Below are 13,678 nucleotides of genomic sequence, written 5' to 3' on the forward strand. Positions count from 1 at the left end.
GCAGGCATATAAATTGACTAATAAATAGGAATTTTAAAATCACCTTTTTATTATTTTGACATGATGTATACAAAAATGGGTTAAAGCTGCATATTTTAGATTTAACCTGTTTGGAAAAAGCATGGTAGCACGGTTGTATGAAGAATGGTTGCAAAAACTGAGTATGTTTAGTTTAATGAAAAGAAGGACTAGGGAGACATGATAGCAGTGTTCCAATATCGCAGGAGCAACCACAAAGAAGAGGGAGTCAAACTATTCTCCAAAGCACCTGAAGGTAGAACAAGCAGCAATGGGTGGAAACAAATCAAGGAGAGAAACATCTTAGAACTGAGGAGAAATTTCCTGACAGAACAATTACTCAGTGGAATAACGTGCCTCCAGAAGTTGTGAATGCTCCAACATTGGAAGTTTTTAAGAAGATGCTGGATAACCATTTGTCTGAAGTGGTGTAGGGTTTCCTGCCTAGACAGGGCGTTGGACTAGAAGACGTTATTCCAACTGTTATTCTATTCTATTCTATTCTAAAGCAGTCGATAATTATGTGGTAATGATAATGCCAGGATATTCCTAATCTTTATCTAGACTGGATATTTTACTTATAACTATACTGAAACTATAATTGATCAAATTATGATAGTTGCCTTAGATGCCATTCTTATTTGGAATGAAACTGTTAGGCAAAATCTTGATTACCTAATTTACACATTTCAATTTATTTTACTTCATTTCACCGTAGCCTTGTAAACCGATGTCAGATTTACACATGAAACACAGAATAGTGTTATGAATATACATTTAAGAAATAACTTTATTGTTCATTTGCAATGAATCACCCTGAAAAATAAGAATGTTGTCAGAAATAACTTTTTCTATATAAAAACTTTTGAGTAGTTTTCAATCAAATTCCTAATTATTAACTTGTAATTCCCACTTGAATTAATAAAAACTCTGAAAACGTAATAATATGAAGCGAAGAAAATTTCCTCCTTTGTGTTTTTATAGATTTGAAATATTTCATTAATGTTTTCATCAAAAGAATAGTTTATCTGCATTTTTTGCATTATTAATGTTATGCTACAATAACAGTCTTAATGCAGTTTCATTATTTCTACTTCAATGAAACACAAAAATATGCATAGTGCTTGCTTCTGGGGTTTGGAAACCTTGAAAGCAATTAGCCCTCATTGAATTAAAATATGGGGGAAAGCACCATTTTTCAGCCACTTCTATATAATAGATTTCTCTTTCAGTTTCTGCAGATTGATTTCTTCATAAAGTTGCTGTCGGAATTTCAGCATGTCTTCAACATCTTTGTAGCAAAGTATTTGTTCAACAGACAACAGCTTAAAACTATCTAACTTAAATGGGGACTTATTTTGTACAGAGTTTAAAATCCCTAATGACACTTTTACTGAATCACTTAAATGGGAGCATACAGGGAAGATTCGAACTGTCCACAAACCCAAAGATGTTTTGTCCCCCGAAAAGAGCTCACCTGAAATTCTCAAGCCCCAAAGCTCTAAGCATTGTTTAAGACCAATGCCAAAAAGACTTAGTGGGTGTATATCTGCAAGACTTGCCACATTCTGTTTCAAGTTATCTTCTATGCCCAGCACCACGGTCACATACCTCAATTCTCCATCAATTCTTATGCTCAAGGTTGTCATAAAAGTATTTGGGGGTATGTCTGCTTTTGTGTCAATGGAACAGCCACTGATGATACTGTTTGTTCCCACTGAAACCTTGGAACCTAATCTAGAATATTCAATTAGTGAACCAGGTGCAACAAAACACTTTGAACTAAGCATACTGTGAATGATACAAGCTGATTTATCCAAGTCTTCTGCCTTGTTTGAACAGATGCTAAAAACATTTGGCAGCAGACCCAACTCCAATTTCAGTTTTCTATCAGAAGTGTAATGAAACAAACACTCACGAGTAGTTCCAATATGATAGAATTTGGAATTATTTAGGAGTATAACATTGAGAGGCAAACCTTTTAGTGTATTAAATACCTTCTCCCTTATTTCTATTAGACCTGATTCTTTTGTGACATTTTCAATCTTTTTTGCATAATCTTTTGTTGCTCCAGACCCTAATGCCTGCAGAAAATCACCATAGGCATCTATTTCATAGCAAAGTTTGCCTATCTGTTTATAAAATGTTAGCAGAAATTTTGCAGTGGTGTGATCAATGTAAAATAAGCTGTCTGTATATACAAATTCAGATTCCGTAAGTGAATCTCCCAGTTCTCCAGAAGGCAATGTTTGGTAATCACTCTTTTTATGCACTGCTCCAGACTGATACATTTTTTCAATGCTAGGCTTATGCAGAAAACAACGGCAAGATCTGTAGTCAAGTTCTTTTTCTATCAGGTATAATGGAGGCTCCAATATAAAAACTCCATGAGTTGTACCAGTGCTCAAATTGGAAGGATGAGCTAATGCAGTAAATCCAGGCTGATTAAACCTTAGGGGTTCTGTTGCATCAATATTATAAAATTCAATATCATCTGCGCATGTAATCAAAACACCTGGATTCATACAAGCAGGAAAATCAATGTACATGGCTAATTTCAAATCAAGCATTTGGTAAATTGGATCCCCACAAGGCAAAGCTGTGAAAATTTTTCCCAGGGCACTGGCGTTCGGTAAACGTTGACTATAACCACCTTTATAAAAACAGAAAAAAATGAAGAATGTTTAATATAAATAAAACATGCCTGCATTCATATTCATATGCATCCAGATTCTAAAGAATTTTACTTGAGGTTCTTTAATATCTTATGTAAATATTTTAATATGATGTATGAAAAAGATCTGTGAAAACACATACTTACTAGTAACTTCCCCTGATAGCCCTTAGAATATTCAGAATATCTGCAACCCAGGATGTAGTGGATTTTAGATACAATATTACAAAGGCTAAGAAAAGGTTATATTGTTTTTAAGATGTAAATATTTACAAAGCAAGTAAAAGTTTACATTAAAATTCTGATATATATACATACATACATTTTTTTTATATACATACACACACACACACACACACACACACACACACACATATCTTCAGGCTGGTGTCTTCGGCCTCCTGTCTGTGTGAGCAAAGCAAAGCACGAGGCTGAAGACACGAGCCTGAAGATGACGAGTGGGACCTCGTCGAAATGCCGCCAAGATATTCTCAATCTTACACGGGAAAAGACCCGAATACACCAAAACCTGCATACCTGTACCCGTGAAAATCTATGAATATATATTCATTCCAGGGTTTTGCAAATGCTGTTTGCTGGGTATGACAAAATTGCCCTTTTTTGCCTTTTTCTCTGCAAATTCTTATACCGTATTTTTCGGAATATAAGATGCACTTTTTCCTCAAAAAAGAGGCTGGAAATCTGGGTGCGGCTTATACACCGAATACAGCATTTTTTGCTTCCCGAAGCGCTGCCCCTTCACCAAAATAGCCATGAGCCTGTAGAAGGGGAGGGCAGAAATGAGTGAAAAACGGGCTGTTTTTTTGCTCAATTTTGCCCCCCCACCAGCCTCCAGGAGTACTCTATAAGCCTCCTAAAGGCTATGCATGCATTTTTTTTTGACAAAAAACAGGGTCGATTTCGCGAAAAATTGACTGGCTTTTTGCTTGTTTGGGGGGGTACCCCCCAGCACTCTACAAGCCCCCTAAAGGCTATTCATGCCTTTTTTGGGGGGGGGAAATGGGCCCGGTTCCATGAAAAATGTGCTGTTTTGGGAACTTTTACAGAATGCAAAATGCTTTTTTTTTAAAAAAAATTGCCGCTTCAAAACCTTGGTGTGTGTTATACTCCGGTGCATCTTATACTCTGAAAAATAGGGTATTTGCTTTAGAGAATCCCTCATACCTTTAAATCAGATTTTGAAATGATGGGAGGGCGCAGCAGCAGGGGAATATAATCTGGAGTGATGTCTGCACAATTATTTGGAGGAGACTATAAGGCCCAATCCAAAAAAAGTGAACAGAGATGCATTGATCTGGGGAATATTCTAAATAAAACCACCTCAGTTGGACAAAGATTCTACAAAATATTTCAGTGACAGAATATTTTTAAAAACAATGCTAAAATAAATCTGAAATTTGCATAAAGTTAAAGGATAAAAGAGTTAATATAATTATTAAAAAATGGTAAAGAAAGAAAAATTGTGAGGAGATTGATACGGTCAGAGAACTTGTCAAGGCTATAGGCTAAAAGAAAGAGTTTACACTGAACTCAGAAACATATTTGTATGTAGTTCAAATCCAACTCACACAAAGACCTGGATGGCTTTGTTGTGGCATGAACTGTAATTGTTGAACTCTCTTTAAATGATATCTCACATAGAGAGCCAAATGTACAACCAGCGCAAAGGCAGGATTCTTCAGATCGGTTACAGCTAACATACCGGTTACATGTTAAACTGGTTGGTAAACTCCTGTACCCTGCATTTCCATTATGAAAACTCTGGAAGAACCCTCAAGTTGTACAATTCACTTATTTGCTATAAATCTTCATTTAAAAAGGCTATGTTCCTATCTTCAGCACTTACATTTTGTGGAGGAAGTTACAGATTGTTTGTCTCCTTCTATTTCCAAACATCAATATAAGAAACCAAGGAATCTATGATTCATCATATTCTAATGCACAGCGACACTGAAATGACTTTCTAGCGAGTTGTAAAACAATTCTGCCAAAAATCATAAAGGATTTCCAAATTCAACATTATATACCAATGTCATACTTTATTCTTTCAAGTTTTTTGTAAATTATAAATAACTGAATTTTTGTGGGTCATTAAGACTATTTGTTCTCCAATCCTTTCTTTCTCTAAGGAGTTTTGAACAGAATTTTAAACACATTTTCAGGTTATAATTTAACCTAAATATGCATATCTGACTTTGAGTATAATTTTGTAGTGGAAATAAACCTAATTCATCTTCACTACTCTCTTCAGGGAAAAAACAAACAGACGTGTATCCTACATAATGTAAGATAAGTTGACGGATAAAAATTACCAGAATGAATTAATATGATAGTGAGGGTATCCCATTTATCTCCATAATTCTCTTCTAAGCACTGAAGGGCATGAAGTGTTGATCCACCATTTCCTACAAAACATTTCAACACATATTTAAATTTAGGAATAACAAGATTTAACAGGGTTAGATTGCAATCAACTGATACATCTATTTTTTGAAAGTCATGCTACTTCAAATCACACAACATCACAAAATTTATTAAATAAACTTGGATCAGTCATCATCATTTTTACAGTGGTCATGGAAAAGATTGGAAACTTTCAGTTGTAATCTGTGTAACTCTAACATCAAACAACAGCCATGGAAATGTTACCTATTTGCCAAATCAGGCAAACAAAATGAAAAAGTATTTTCTAAAGCATGAATATGTTTTACTTTCTTCTGTTTAGATCCTTCTGCAAAATTTTCAAAACATTTTAAAAATTTGGATTGAAAACGATAAAATGGAAATGTGTATGTATGTATGTATGTATGTATGTGTGTGTGTGTGTGTGTGTGTGTGTGTGTGTGTGTGTATATATATATATATATATATATATGAAATATATATATTTAAAATGCTGAGTAATATGCAACACAAATCATGAAGCTGATCTCAAATATATGTTTCATGTCCAGATCTCTATTTTTTTCCGTAGAATGCTTTTAAAGGAAAAAAGTTTTCATAAACTGAGACACTGTAAAATTTAATACAAATACTACCTAAACTAGAAAAATCTTTAAGAGTCTATTTAATTGACATGTTGCCCAAAAGAACATCCAGCTCATTAATGGCAATGGAATTTCACATTTGAATCAAAAGAAGCATAATAATAGTATTTGAACATATTTTAGAAAGTTTAATTAATATAATTTGGCTTCTAATGACATTCTAGAAATCTTTCAGTAAAAGATACAGCTGTCATAATATGCACCAGAAGGAGAACCTTTTTATCTGTCTGAAAATTAATCAAATTGTACTGAACATTTAACCACAAACTGTCTCTGTTTCTGCTCACCAGATGATTGAAAAGTTAAACTTAACAAACTTGAAGCAGAAGTCAGCTAATGTATTTTTAAATTCCATGGATTTTAATGAAAGAAAACAGAAGTACTTAATTTAGTTTGAACGGTGACAGCCTTTCCAATCCTGTTTTCCACATGCAGAAGTTCAACACTGTCATGATGGTGAGAGAGCATCGTAAATGGATATCTGCAGCAAACTAAGATTACATTATGACCTCACAGTGCAAATTCTGCTCTTTCAGATTTCTATTCCAATTTCCTGCATAAGTTCGATCAATCATCCTTCATACAAATGCTCCCGCCCCTTCTCTGGAAGGACTGTATTATGTTTTGAATGTATGTATGGGTATATATGTTTTATTTTACTAATATTAACTTTCTCTAAATTGCAGAACCTACCAATTTTTGGTCCAGGAGGATCAGCAAAAACATGATAATCCACTCCCAGGGGCAATTCTTTTCTTTTCAGCTTTTCTGATAATTGTTTTTGATACGCTATTTCTTGCTTTTTATCAACTGCTGTTATTACAACAACATCCCAAAACTCTCCAGTCTGTACAGTTTTACCTGATTGGAAAAAGGAAATGTCATTACAAGGGATATAATTACCAAACTAATTTCAAATGTTCTTACTCCAAATAAGATACAAAATCCTTGAATTGGGATTTCTACTCCTTACTCCAATTAGCTTCAAGTGATATTCCTCCAACCACCACCATAAAATACCTGCAACTTACTTACACTACAGTTAGCTACTAAAATTCAACCATTTTCTTCTTCCTTGGGTTCAGGTTCACCTGATTGTAATGTATAGTTGTCCATTAAAGCTTTTCTTCTTGCTGACTAAAGTGCCAAAAGATGTGCATGTATTGAAAATGATTTGGAAAAGGTACTTTGGAATATGTGGGAACATGAATTCAGCACTTCTTTAATGATTAAATATTTAAAGTAGCTGTATCTTTTTGGTGGCTCTATTAAAAAGGTCTTCTGTTTGTATTTCTTTGGAAAGCATGCAGTATTAATCCCAACCTTATTTTTTTTATCAAACATTGTTTTCCAGATCACTGTTTGCAAAATTGCTTTCACGGGACATAAGAAAGCCCATGTTATATCAGCCAGCAAAAAGAGGTGCTTTATTGCACTCCAACATATTGAAAAATGTTTCCTTTAAATGCTTTTCCAATGCTGTACAAAACTTATACTTGGGGAGCAAGGAAAGGGTATGACAATTTTCAGAATAAATGTGGTTGAAAGAAAAACAGTGTTTGGAACACAACAGAAATATCTGGAATATTCGGTTCCCAAATCTGTGAGTTTTGCGGTCCCCTACTTTGCACAGAACTAAAATGCTTTTATTGCATGTACACATTTTCCTGTCTATTGGTCAGATATGCTTCGCTTTATCACGATGAGAACACCGTATTTTCTATAGTGAATGACAGCTGATGTGCTCATTCTTTTACAAAGACCCAATACAATTTATATGTGAACAGAACAATAAATTTTACATTAACTACTTTCCACGACATAAAGAACTCCGAATTCATTTATTACAAAGTCTCATCATAAAAAGGTGCAGGTTTATACTATCATACTAAATTGTAATAATTTGATTCGGACAAAACACGTTGAGCTAACCTAGCCAACATCACTTTATCCAAGCATGGTTCAGTAAAACTATGGTTTAGTTCAGTGGTCTCCAACCTTGGCAACTTTAAGACCTGTGGACTTTAACTCCCAGAGTTCCTCAGCCAGCAAAGCTGGCTGAGGAACTCTGGGAGTTGAAGTCCACAAGTCTTAAAGTTGCCAAGGTTGGAGACCACTGGTTAGTTGACTGCAACTCCATTGTCCGCAAAACTCTATGATAGCAAAGGCCTTCTGACTACGCCCAAGATGCAGGCATTTTAAGCGCCCCCTGCATTTCTCACCCACTGAAATAATGGAGGGGGGAGGTGGAATCTGGACGCTGGTTTCTGCACCAGCAATTACGCGGAAGTCCCTATTCCCACAGCCGCCCACCCGGCTAGCCAGTCAAAGAAGGTACTGCAGAGGCCCCAAACCTAGACAGCCCACGCTGCAGCCCCCAGGCAGCCACCTCTCAACCTGGCGAACTTCTCCAGCCTCTCTTGCGTCGCTCGGCGCCGCCGCGCCTCCGCCTCTCCCGCCAGCGGCATCCCGGGGCCGCCGCTTCGGCCCCTTGCGCTTCCGCCCTGAGGCCGGACGATGCCACCGCCTCTTCCTTAACCGGGGCCGGGCTTGGCCGAGTAGGCCTCGGAAGAAGCCGGTTGCTTAGCAACCGGCAGGCGTCTCTTGAATCTGGGATCCGCTTTCTGTCCTGGGAAAGGCGGGTTCCCGGGGCCGCTTGGGATGGAGAGGGAGTCGGTGAGTGAGGAGCAGTTGGAAAAGCGCTGAAAGGAGGAAAGGGGGGAGAGATCCCGAGGTTGACGGTCCCAGCTGTTTTGTGTCCGGAGTTGCTCAGAACCACATTTGCTTCTTCTGCAAAGCTTGGGAAGAACCAAGAGGGAGAAGAAAGCTTTTAACCCTGGAATCTGATACACTCTGCCTAAACCTAAATATCTTTTATTAAGAGAGTAGCTTCTAAAGGAAACGAGGGCGGCTTCCTTTTGGGGGCGATCACTCCCAGAGAAGAGTCTGGTTGTTAAGGAGCGATTCCCCAAGGCTCATTGTATCAGGCGAACTACTTTGCCTTGAGAAAGTTGAGCAAAAATTACTCTTCAGAATGATAACTGCCCTTTCCCCCCAAAACTCTTCTATACCTTTCGTGGGGTGTGTATGTCTCTGTGTGTTATTGGGCATAATCTTGCTCATGTGAGCTCAGTTCAATTTTGAGGTATGCCCACTGTGGGATTCGTTGTCTGGTTTTGAAATAATTGCAAACCAAAATCTATAAAAGAAAACAATGGTAATTTTATTTATTGCTTTGCAAAGAGGGTGCATCATATACACACAGGTACAGTGGACACATCTTAAGCCATCAATATATTTTCTTTGCATTCTCTATCCCAGGTTGCAGGTTTGCCTCCCATCTTTTCCTCATTGGCTGAGTATTAAAGCTGTCACAATCTATCAGAGGTGCCTAAAACAAATGCATTTTCCCTTGCCCCTTATTTACAATTTATCTCTGATAACTATTAGTTTCTGGGGATTTCTCTAGTTGCCAACAAATTCTAGCTAAAAACAGTTCTGAACATACCAAGGGCCTCTCATCCCTCAGTCCTATGGGCAGTTTTAAATTCAAGCAACATTTACGAGATTAGATAATACACTCTATTATTTTCAAGGGTTATTATGTCCTGCTACAATTTCTTTAAAAAAATAAACTCCTTTCCCATACCACCACCTGAAAAAGGAAGATTTTTCTTTAAAAAGTGCAATCCTACTAGACCCTTCGGGGCTGCCCCCCCCCCAAGGATTAGTGAAATCAAAATCCCTGTATTTGCCAGTTATGCTGAAATGTCATCAAATGATTTTGAGAAACTATGAGCAGTGAATGTATCAATTTTAATTTCTAATATGGTAAATATTGATAGAACCATTAAAAACAAAAGTTGTTTGGAGGGCTGTCTATATTTTTTAAAAGTGGGAAGGGATTCTAAGAGGAAGAAAATTAAAGACTCCCTATCCCAAATCATGAACTAATTACACAGGCTGAATTAATTTAGTAAAAGTATAAATGTCTGAGAACTACTGCTAAAGAGGAGGATTTGTGTACAAGTAAAGATAGCAGAACTACGGCTTGTCCATTTGTTCTGCTGTTAGGATCTTATAGCCTTCTCCTATTATTCGCATGGATCAGAGTATAAATCCAGTTAATTTAACTGGTTTGTGTCTATGGAGAGCAATCATCCTGGTCATGGTTGTTCCAAAGTCCTCCCCCCCCCCCAAAAAAAAGGGCAACTGGAGTTTCTTGGGTTTTTTTTTCTTTGAAAACATTTTACTTCTCATCCAAGACATTTCTGAAGAGATCCAGAAATGTCTTGGATGTGGAACAAAATCAAAAGGAAAAAACAAAACCTTTGGGTTTACTATTGATAAAGCTACTGTATCTGAGCAACCAAAACCCAGATGTCTGCTAGTGGAAAGCAAATACTGTATATATACAAGTTCTCTTTGCTGCTATCTACCTGCTTATATGAAGTTCACAAGATAGAGTTGAAGCAAATTCCGAAGTTTGAGAAAAATGGAATATTGCTCATATTGTACTGATGACACAGCTGCACAAAAGCATTAATATGTGGAAGTGTACCAGTTCCCTTAAAAGTTCACAAATTGTTGGTATATACACTAAAAAAAAATCTAGTTTAATCCTAGGATTGTATAGGGAAATAAAATGCTTGCTGAATTCCAGAAAATTGAAAGGAGTGATTGTGTAAAGAAAAATTCTTTCTTGACAGATTTAAGATTTGAATAGCTTATTTTATTTTTATGTTTGATCATATAAATAGGTAATATAAAAATGTTTGGGGACAGTCCTGATAATGCAAAACAAAATAGCTTCTTTTTCAGAAACTAACGCCTTTTTAGGAGAATGACCCAGATGGGCCTCAATTCCTACAATCATTGGGTTAAAAACAACCAAATATTATCTTGTCCTTCGGTTAGAAGTGATTACATTTTCTGAGCCTCCAGAAAAATAATACCAGTCTACAAATGTATTTATTTATTATTTATTTAAATTCACAAAACATTGTATTTGCTATGTTTGTGGCATCATTTGAAACCTCTTATTTAAGCCCCTTACTAGTTTATCAGTTTTTTCACAGACATAATCTTTTTCCAGCAAAACAAGTTTTTTATGCTTTTCTCTGAAGAGCCAAAGAAAGATGACCAAGAAATAATTCTGTCTAGGCTTCTTGTTCTTCAAATTGGGTAATCTATTATATACTTACATTAATTTTAATACTAGGATTGCAAAGAAAATGTATCAGTTAATTTCAGTTGAATGAACTGTACAGTTCTATTTGTCTCTAGTGCTGGATCTCAATTGTAATTTTGACTCGGTATGCAGTCTCAATAGCATTAAGGAAAAATTATGTAAGATTATTGATATGTGAAAATTTTATTTCCTTTGCCAGGGCCCATTTTAAGATTCTTGACAGATATTTTTACTCTCTTTTTAATTTTAAAAGCTCATGCCTAGTCTCCCAGAGATTATAAGGGTGCAAAGTGCAAATGAAAGAAAATGAAGCAGTGGTGCCCTTTGATGTGGTTTTACCATGTACAAATCTTGCAATAAAAGAAGTCTTAAAAATAAGGCAAAATTATCTTTAAGGAATTGTCTGAAACTCATCTTGGTCATAATAAAATGACTGTTTTATGTGCCCCTTATTATAGTAATGTTGTATATGGGAAACTCTGAATGGCTTCCCTGCCTTTAAATGTAGAAATATATTTTTGAATTGTTGTTAATTCTGTAAATATCAAATTGGGTTCCACCACAAAATCGCGGAGGACAAAATCGCGCTCGACGAAAGCGCGCATTTGACGTCATCACAGCGCGATGAAAACATCGCGCTGTGATCGAAAAATGTAAAAATAAAGCTAAAACCTTACCCTAACTTCCCCAAACCTAACCCTAACCCTAAATCTAACACTTAACCTAACCCTAAATCTAACCCTAAACCTAACCGTTAATGTAACGCTAAACCTAACGCTAACCCTTAACCTAACGCTAACGCTCTAAACCTAACCCTAACCCTTAACCTAACCCTAAACCTAACCCTTACCTTTATGTGAATCGGCTTGCTTTAATTTTAATTTTATTTCAATTTATAATTTTTTCCGTCGCGCTGTGATGACGTCACATGCACGCTTTTGTCGAGCGCGCTTTTGTCCTCCGCGCTTTTGACGGGTCACGATCAAATTGACATCTCTTTAAACCATGACTAAGCATATTGACATGAGGTGAATGATTCCATAAAAATTAAAGTACAATCTCATTTAATTTTATGACTTACTCAGTTAAGACTATATACATTACTTCTGTAGTGACCTAAGTGAGATTTTAATTTTGCAAAGTTAGAAAGTATTACATTTTAAAACATTCTTTAGCAATTGTGCAAGATTGATTGCTGCATTGAAACTACTGTATAGGACTAGAATACACTATAGGGCCAAAAGAGTACTCCATACAACTTTCATATGGTTTTTTTTTTCCCCAATAAATTTGTTCACTTACATAAATGCACTTTTTATAGAAAAGCTGCTTCCTCTGTTACTAGCTATTGAGAGAACAGAAATAAAGAGGAAAGGCCCTTAGATTTATTATGCATAATTTCATCCCTAATCTAAATCTGTTTAACTAGTCATCATTGTTTTGAGAAACTTCATTTAGAATCTTGTTACAGCTCTATTCACTATTCACTATAATCTCTCTGCATGAAACCAATAAATTTTACCTTGCACAAAATCCTCATTTGAAATCTGCTATAGGTGAGGAATTTAGGCATGTTCCTTGCCCAATTCACAATTGCTTCCATTCTTCCATCAGTTACCTAGAATTTATACAGTTGTGTTGAGCACAGGTGGCTAGATTCTGTGCAATAGCACTGGGGATTTGTTGGAAACACGTGTCTAATCCACCATAGTTATTTTATATAACAAATGTGGCAAACCCCTTGCACTGCTTATTCCTTTCCCATTTAGTATTAAACTGACAATGGGCCACACAGTTTATGGATTGTAATTTTAGTATAGTTAGACCATGTATAATAGACAGACTGGATTTTATCGTAGTTTTTAGTTGTTATTTATTATTCTAGAATTTTTAATTGTATATTTACTGAGTGTTTTTATTTGTTCTGGTCTATGGTCTATGACTGTAATAAACTGAATTGATTGAATTGATTGATGCAGGTCTTAAGCCAACCCTCAACTGATGCATGAAGGCTATTAATTTCAGATGGGTACATCAAGGCTAGATTAAGTTGTACTAATTTTACTTGTTAGTAGTATTAGTATAAGTTTATTTATAGGCCGCCCTTTTCCCTGAGGGGACTCAGGGCGGCTTACAACTTATGTAGGAGGGGATACATACAATGACGTATAGAACAATACATAATTTAAAAAAAAATAGAGCAACATTCATCATTCGGGGGGGGGGGGACCGATTATAATCTTTAACCCCAGGCCTGACGGGATAGCCAGATCTTGAGGGCTGTGCGGAAGGTCTGAAGGGTGGTGAGGGTACGAATCTCCACGGGGAGATCGTTCCAAAGGGTTGGAGCTACTACTGAAAAGGCTCTCCTCCGCGTAGTTGCCAGTCAACACTGACTGGCAGATGGAACTCGGCCCAATCTGTGAGATCTGATAGGTCGTGAGGAGGTAATTGGCAGGAGGCGGTCTCTTGTTACTTGATAATGTTGGTTCTGATTGTTACCTTGGCCAGCAGTTGGCTTATGACTTGGGTATCCTTCTGAAGTCTTAGTACCTGCTCAGGTACCAAGTAGATGGAAATCATAGGCAGATGGGATTTACCGAGCTTCTGCTTATGTCAGGTACATATGATTTACCACCTGACTTACCACCTGATTTACCACCTGATTTACCTCCTGACTGGACAATTGCAGTGAGCTCTGTGTAGGGCTTTTGGAGACAACTCAAG

At 36.6% G+C, this 13,678-nt stretch overlaps 2 protein-coding genes across 3 annotated transcripts in view; one reads left to right on the forward strand and one right to left on the reverse strand.

Annotated features, from left to right (window-relative positions):
• Positions 1-8,303, reverse strand: part of LOC106540234 (serine/threonine-protein kinase TNNI3K) — a 236,331-nt gene extending 228,028 nt beyond the window's left edge. The window contains exons 1-4 of one of the 2 annotated variants that reach the window (XM_087719468.1): positions 8,150-8,296; positions 6,454-6,621; positions 5,026-5,118; positions 789-2,671 (exon numbers count right to left, since the gene is read on the reverse strand). In XM_087719468.1, coding sequence (XP_087575594.1) covers positions 1,227-2,671; positions 5,026-5,118; positions 6,454-6,621; positions 8,150-8,228 — 1,785 coding nt within the window. In that variant the 5' untranslated portion in view covers positions 8,229-8,296 and the 3' untranslated portion in view covers positions 789-1,226. Of the gene's footprint in view, positions 1-788; positions 2,672-5,025; positions 5,119-6,453; positions 6,622-8,149 lie in introns of those variants that run through there. The other variant, XM_087719469.1, reaches the window with a different exon arrangement.
• Positions 8,304-8,324: 21 nt separating this feature from the next.
• LRRIQ3 (leucine rich repeats and IQ motif containing 3) overlaps positions 8,325-13,678 on the forward strand; it is a 56,464-nt gene continuing 51,110 nt past the window's right edge. The window contains exon 1 of the mRNA XM_014055292.2: positions 8,325-8,436. The gene's annotated coding sequence lies outside the window, so the exon portion shown is untranslated. The remainder of the gene's footprint in view (positions 8,437-13,678) is intronic.

This window comes from Thamnophis sirtalis, unplaced genomic scaffold (assembly GCF_051295495.1).
Source record: "Thamnophis sirtalis isolate CommonGarterSnake01/CBP01778 unplaced genomic scaffold, rThaSir2_p1.2 scaffold_7, whole genome shotgun sequence".
Taxonomy (NCBI): Eukaryota; Metazoa; Chordata; class Lepidosauria; order Squamata; family Natricidae; genus Thamnophis; species Thamnophis sirtalis.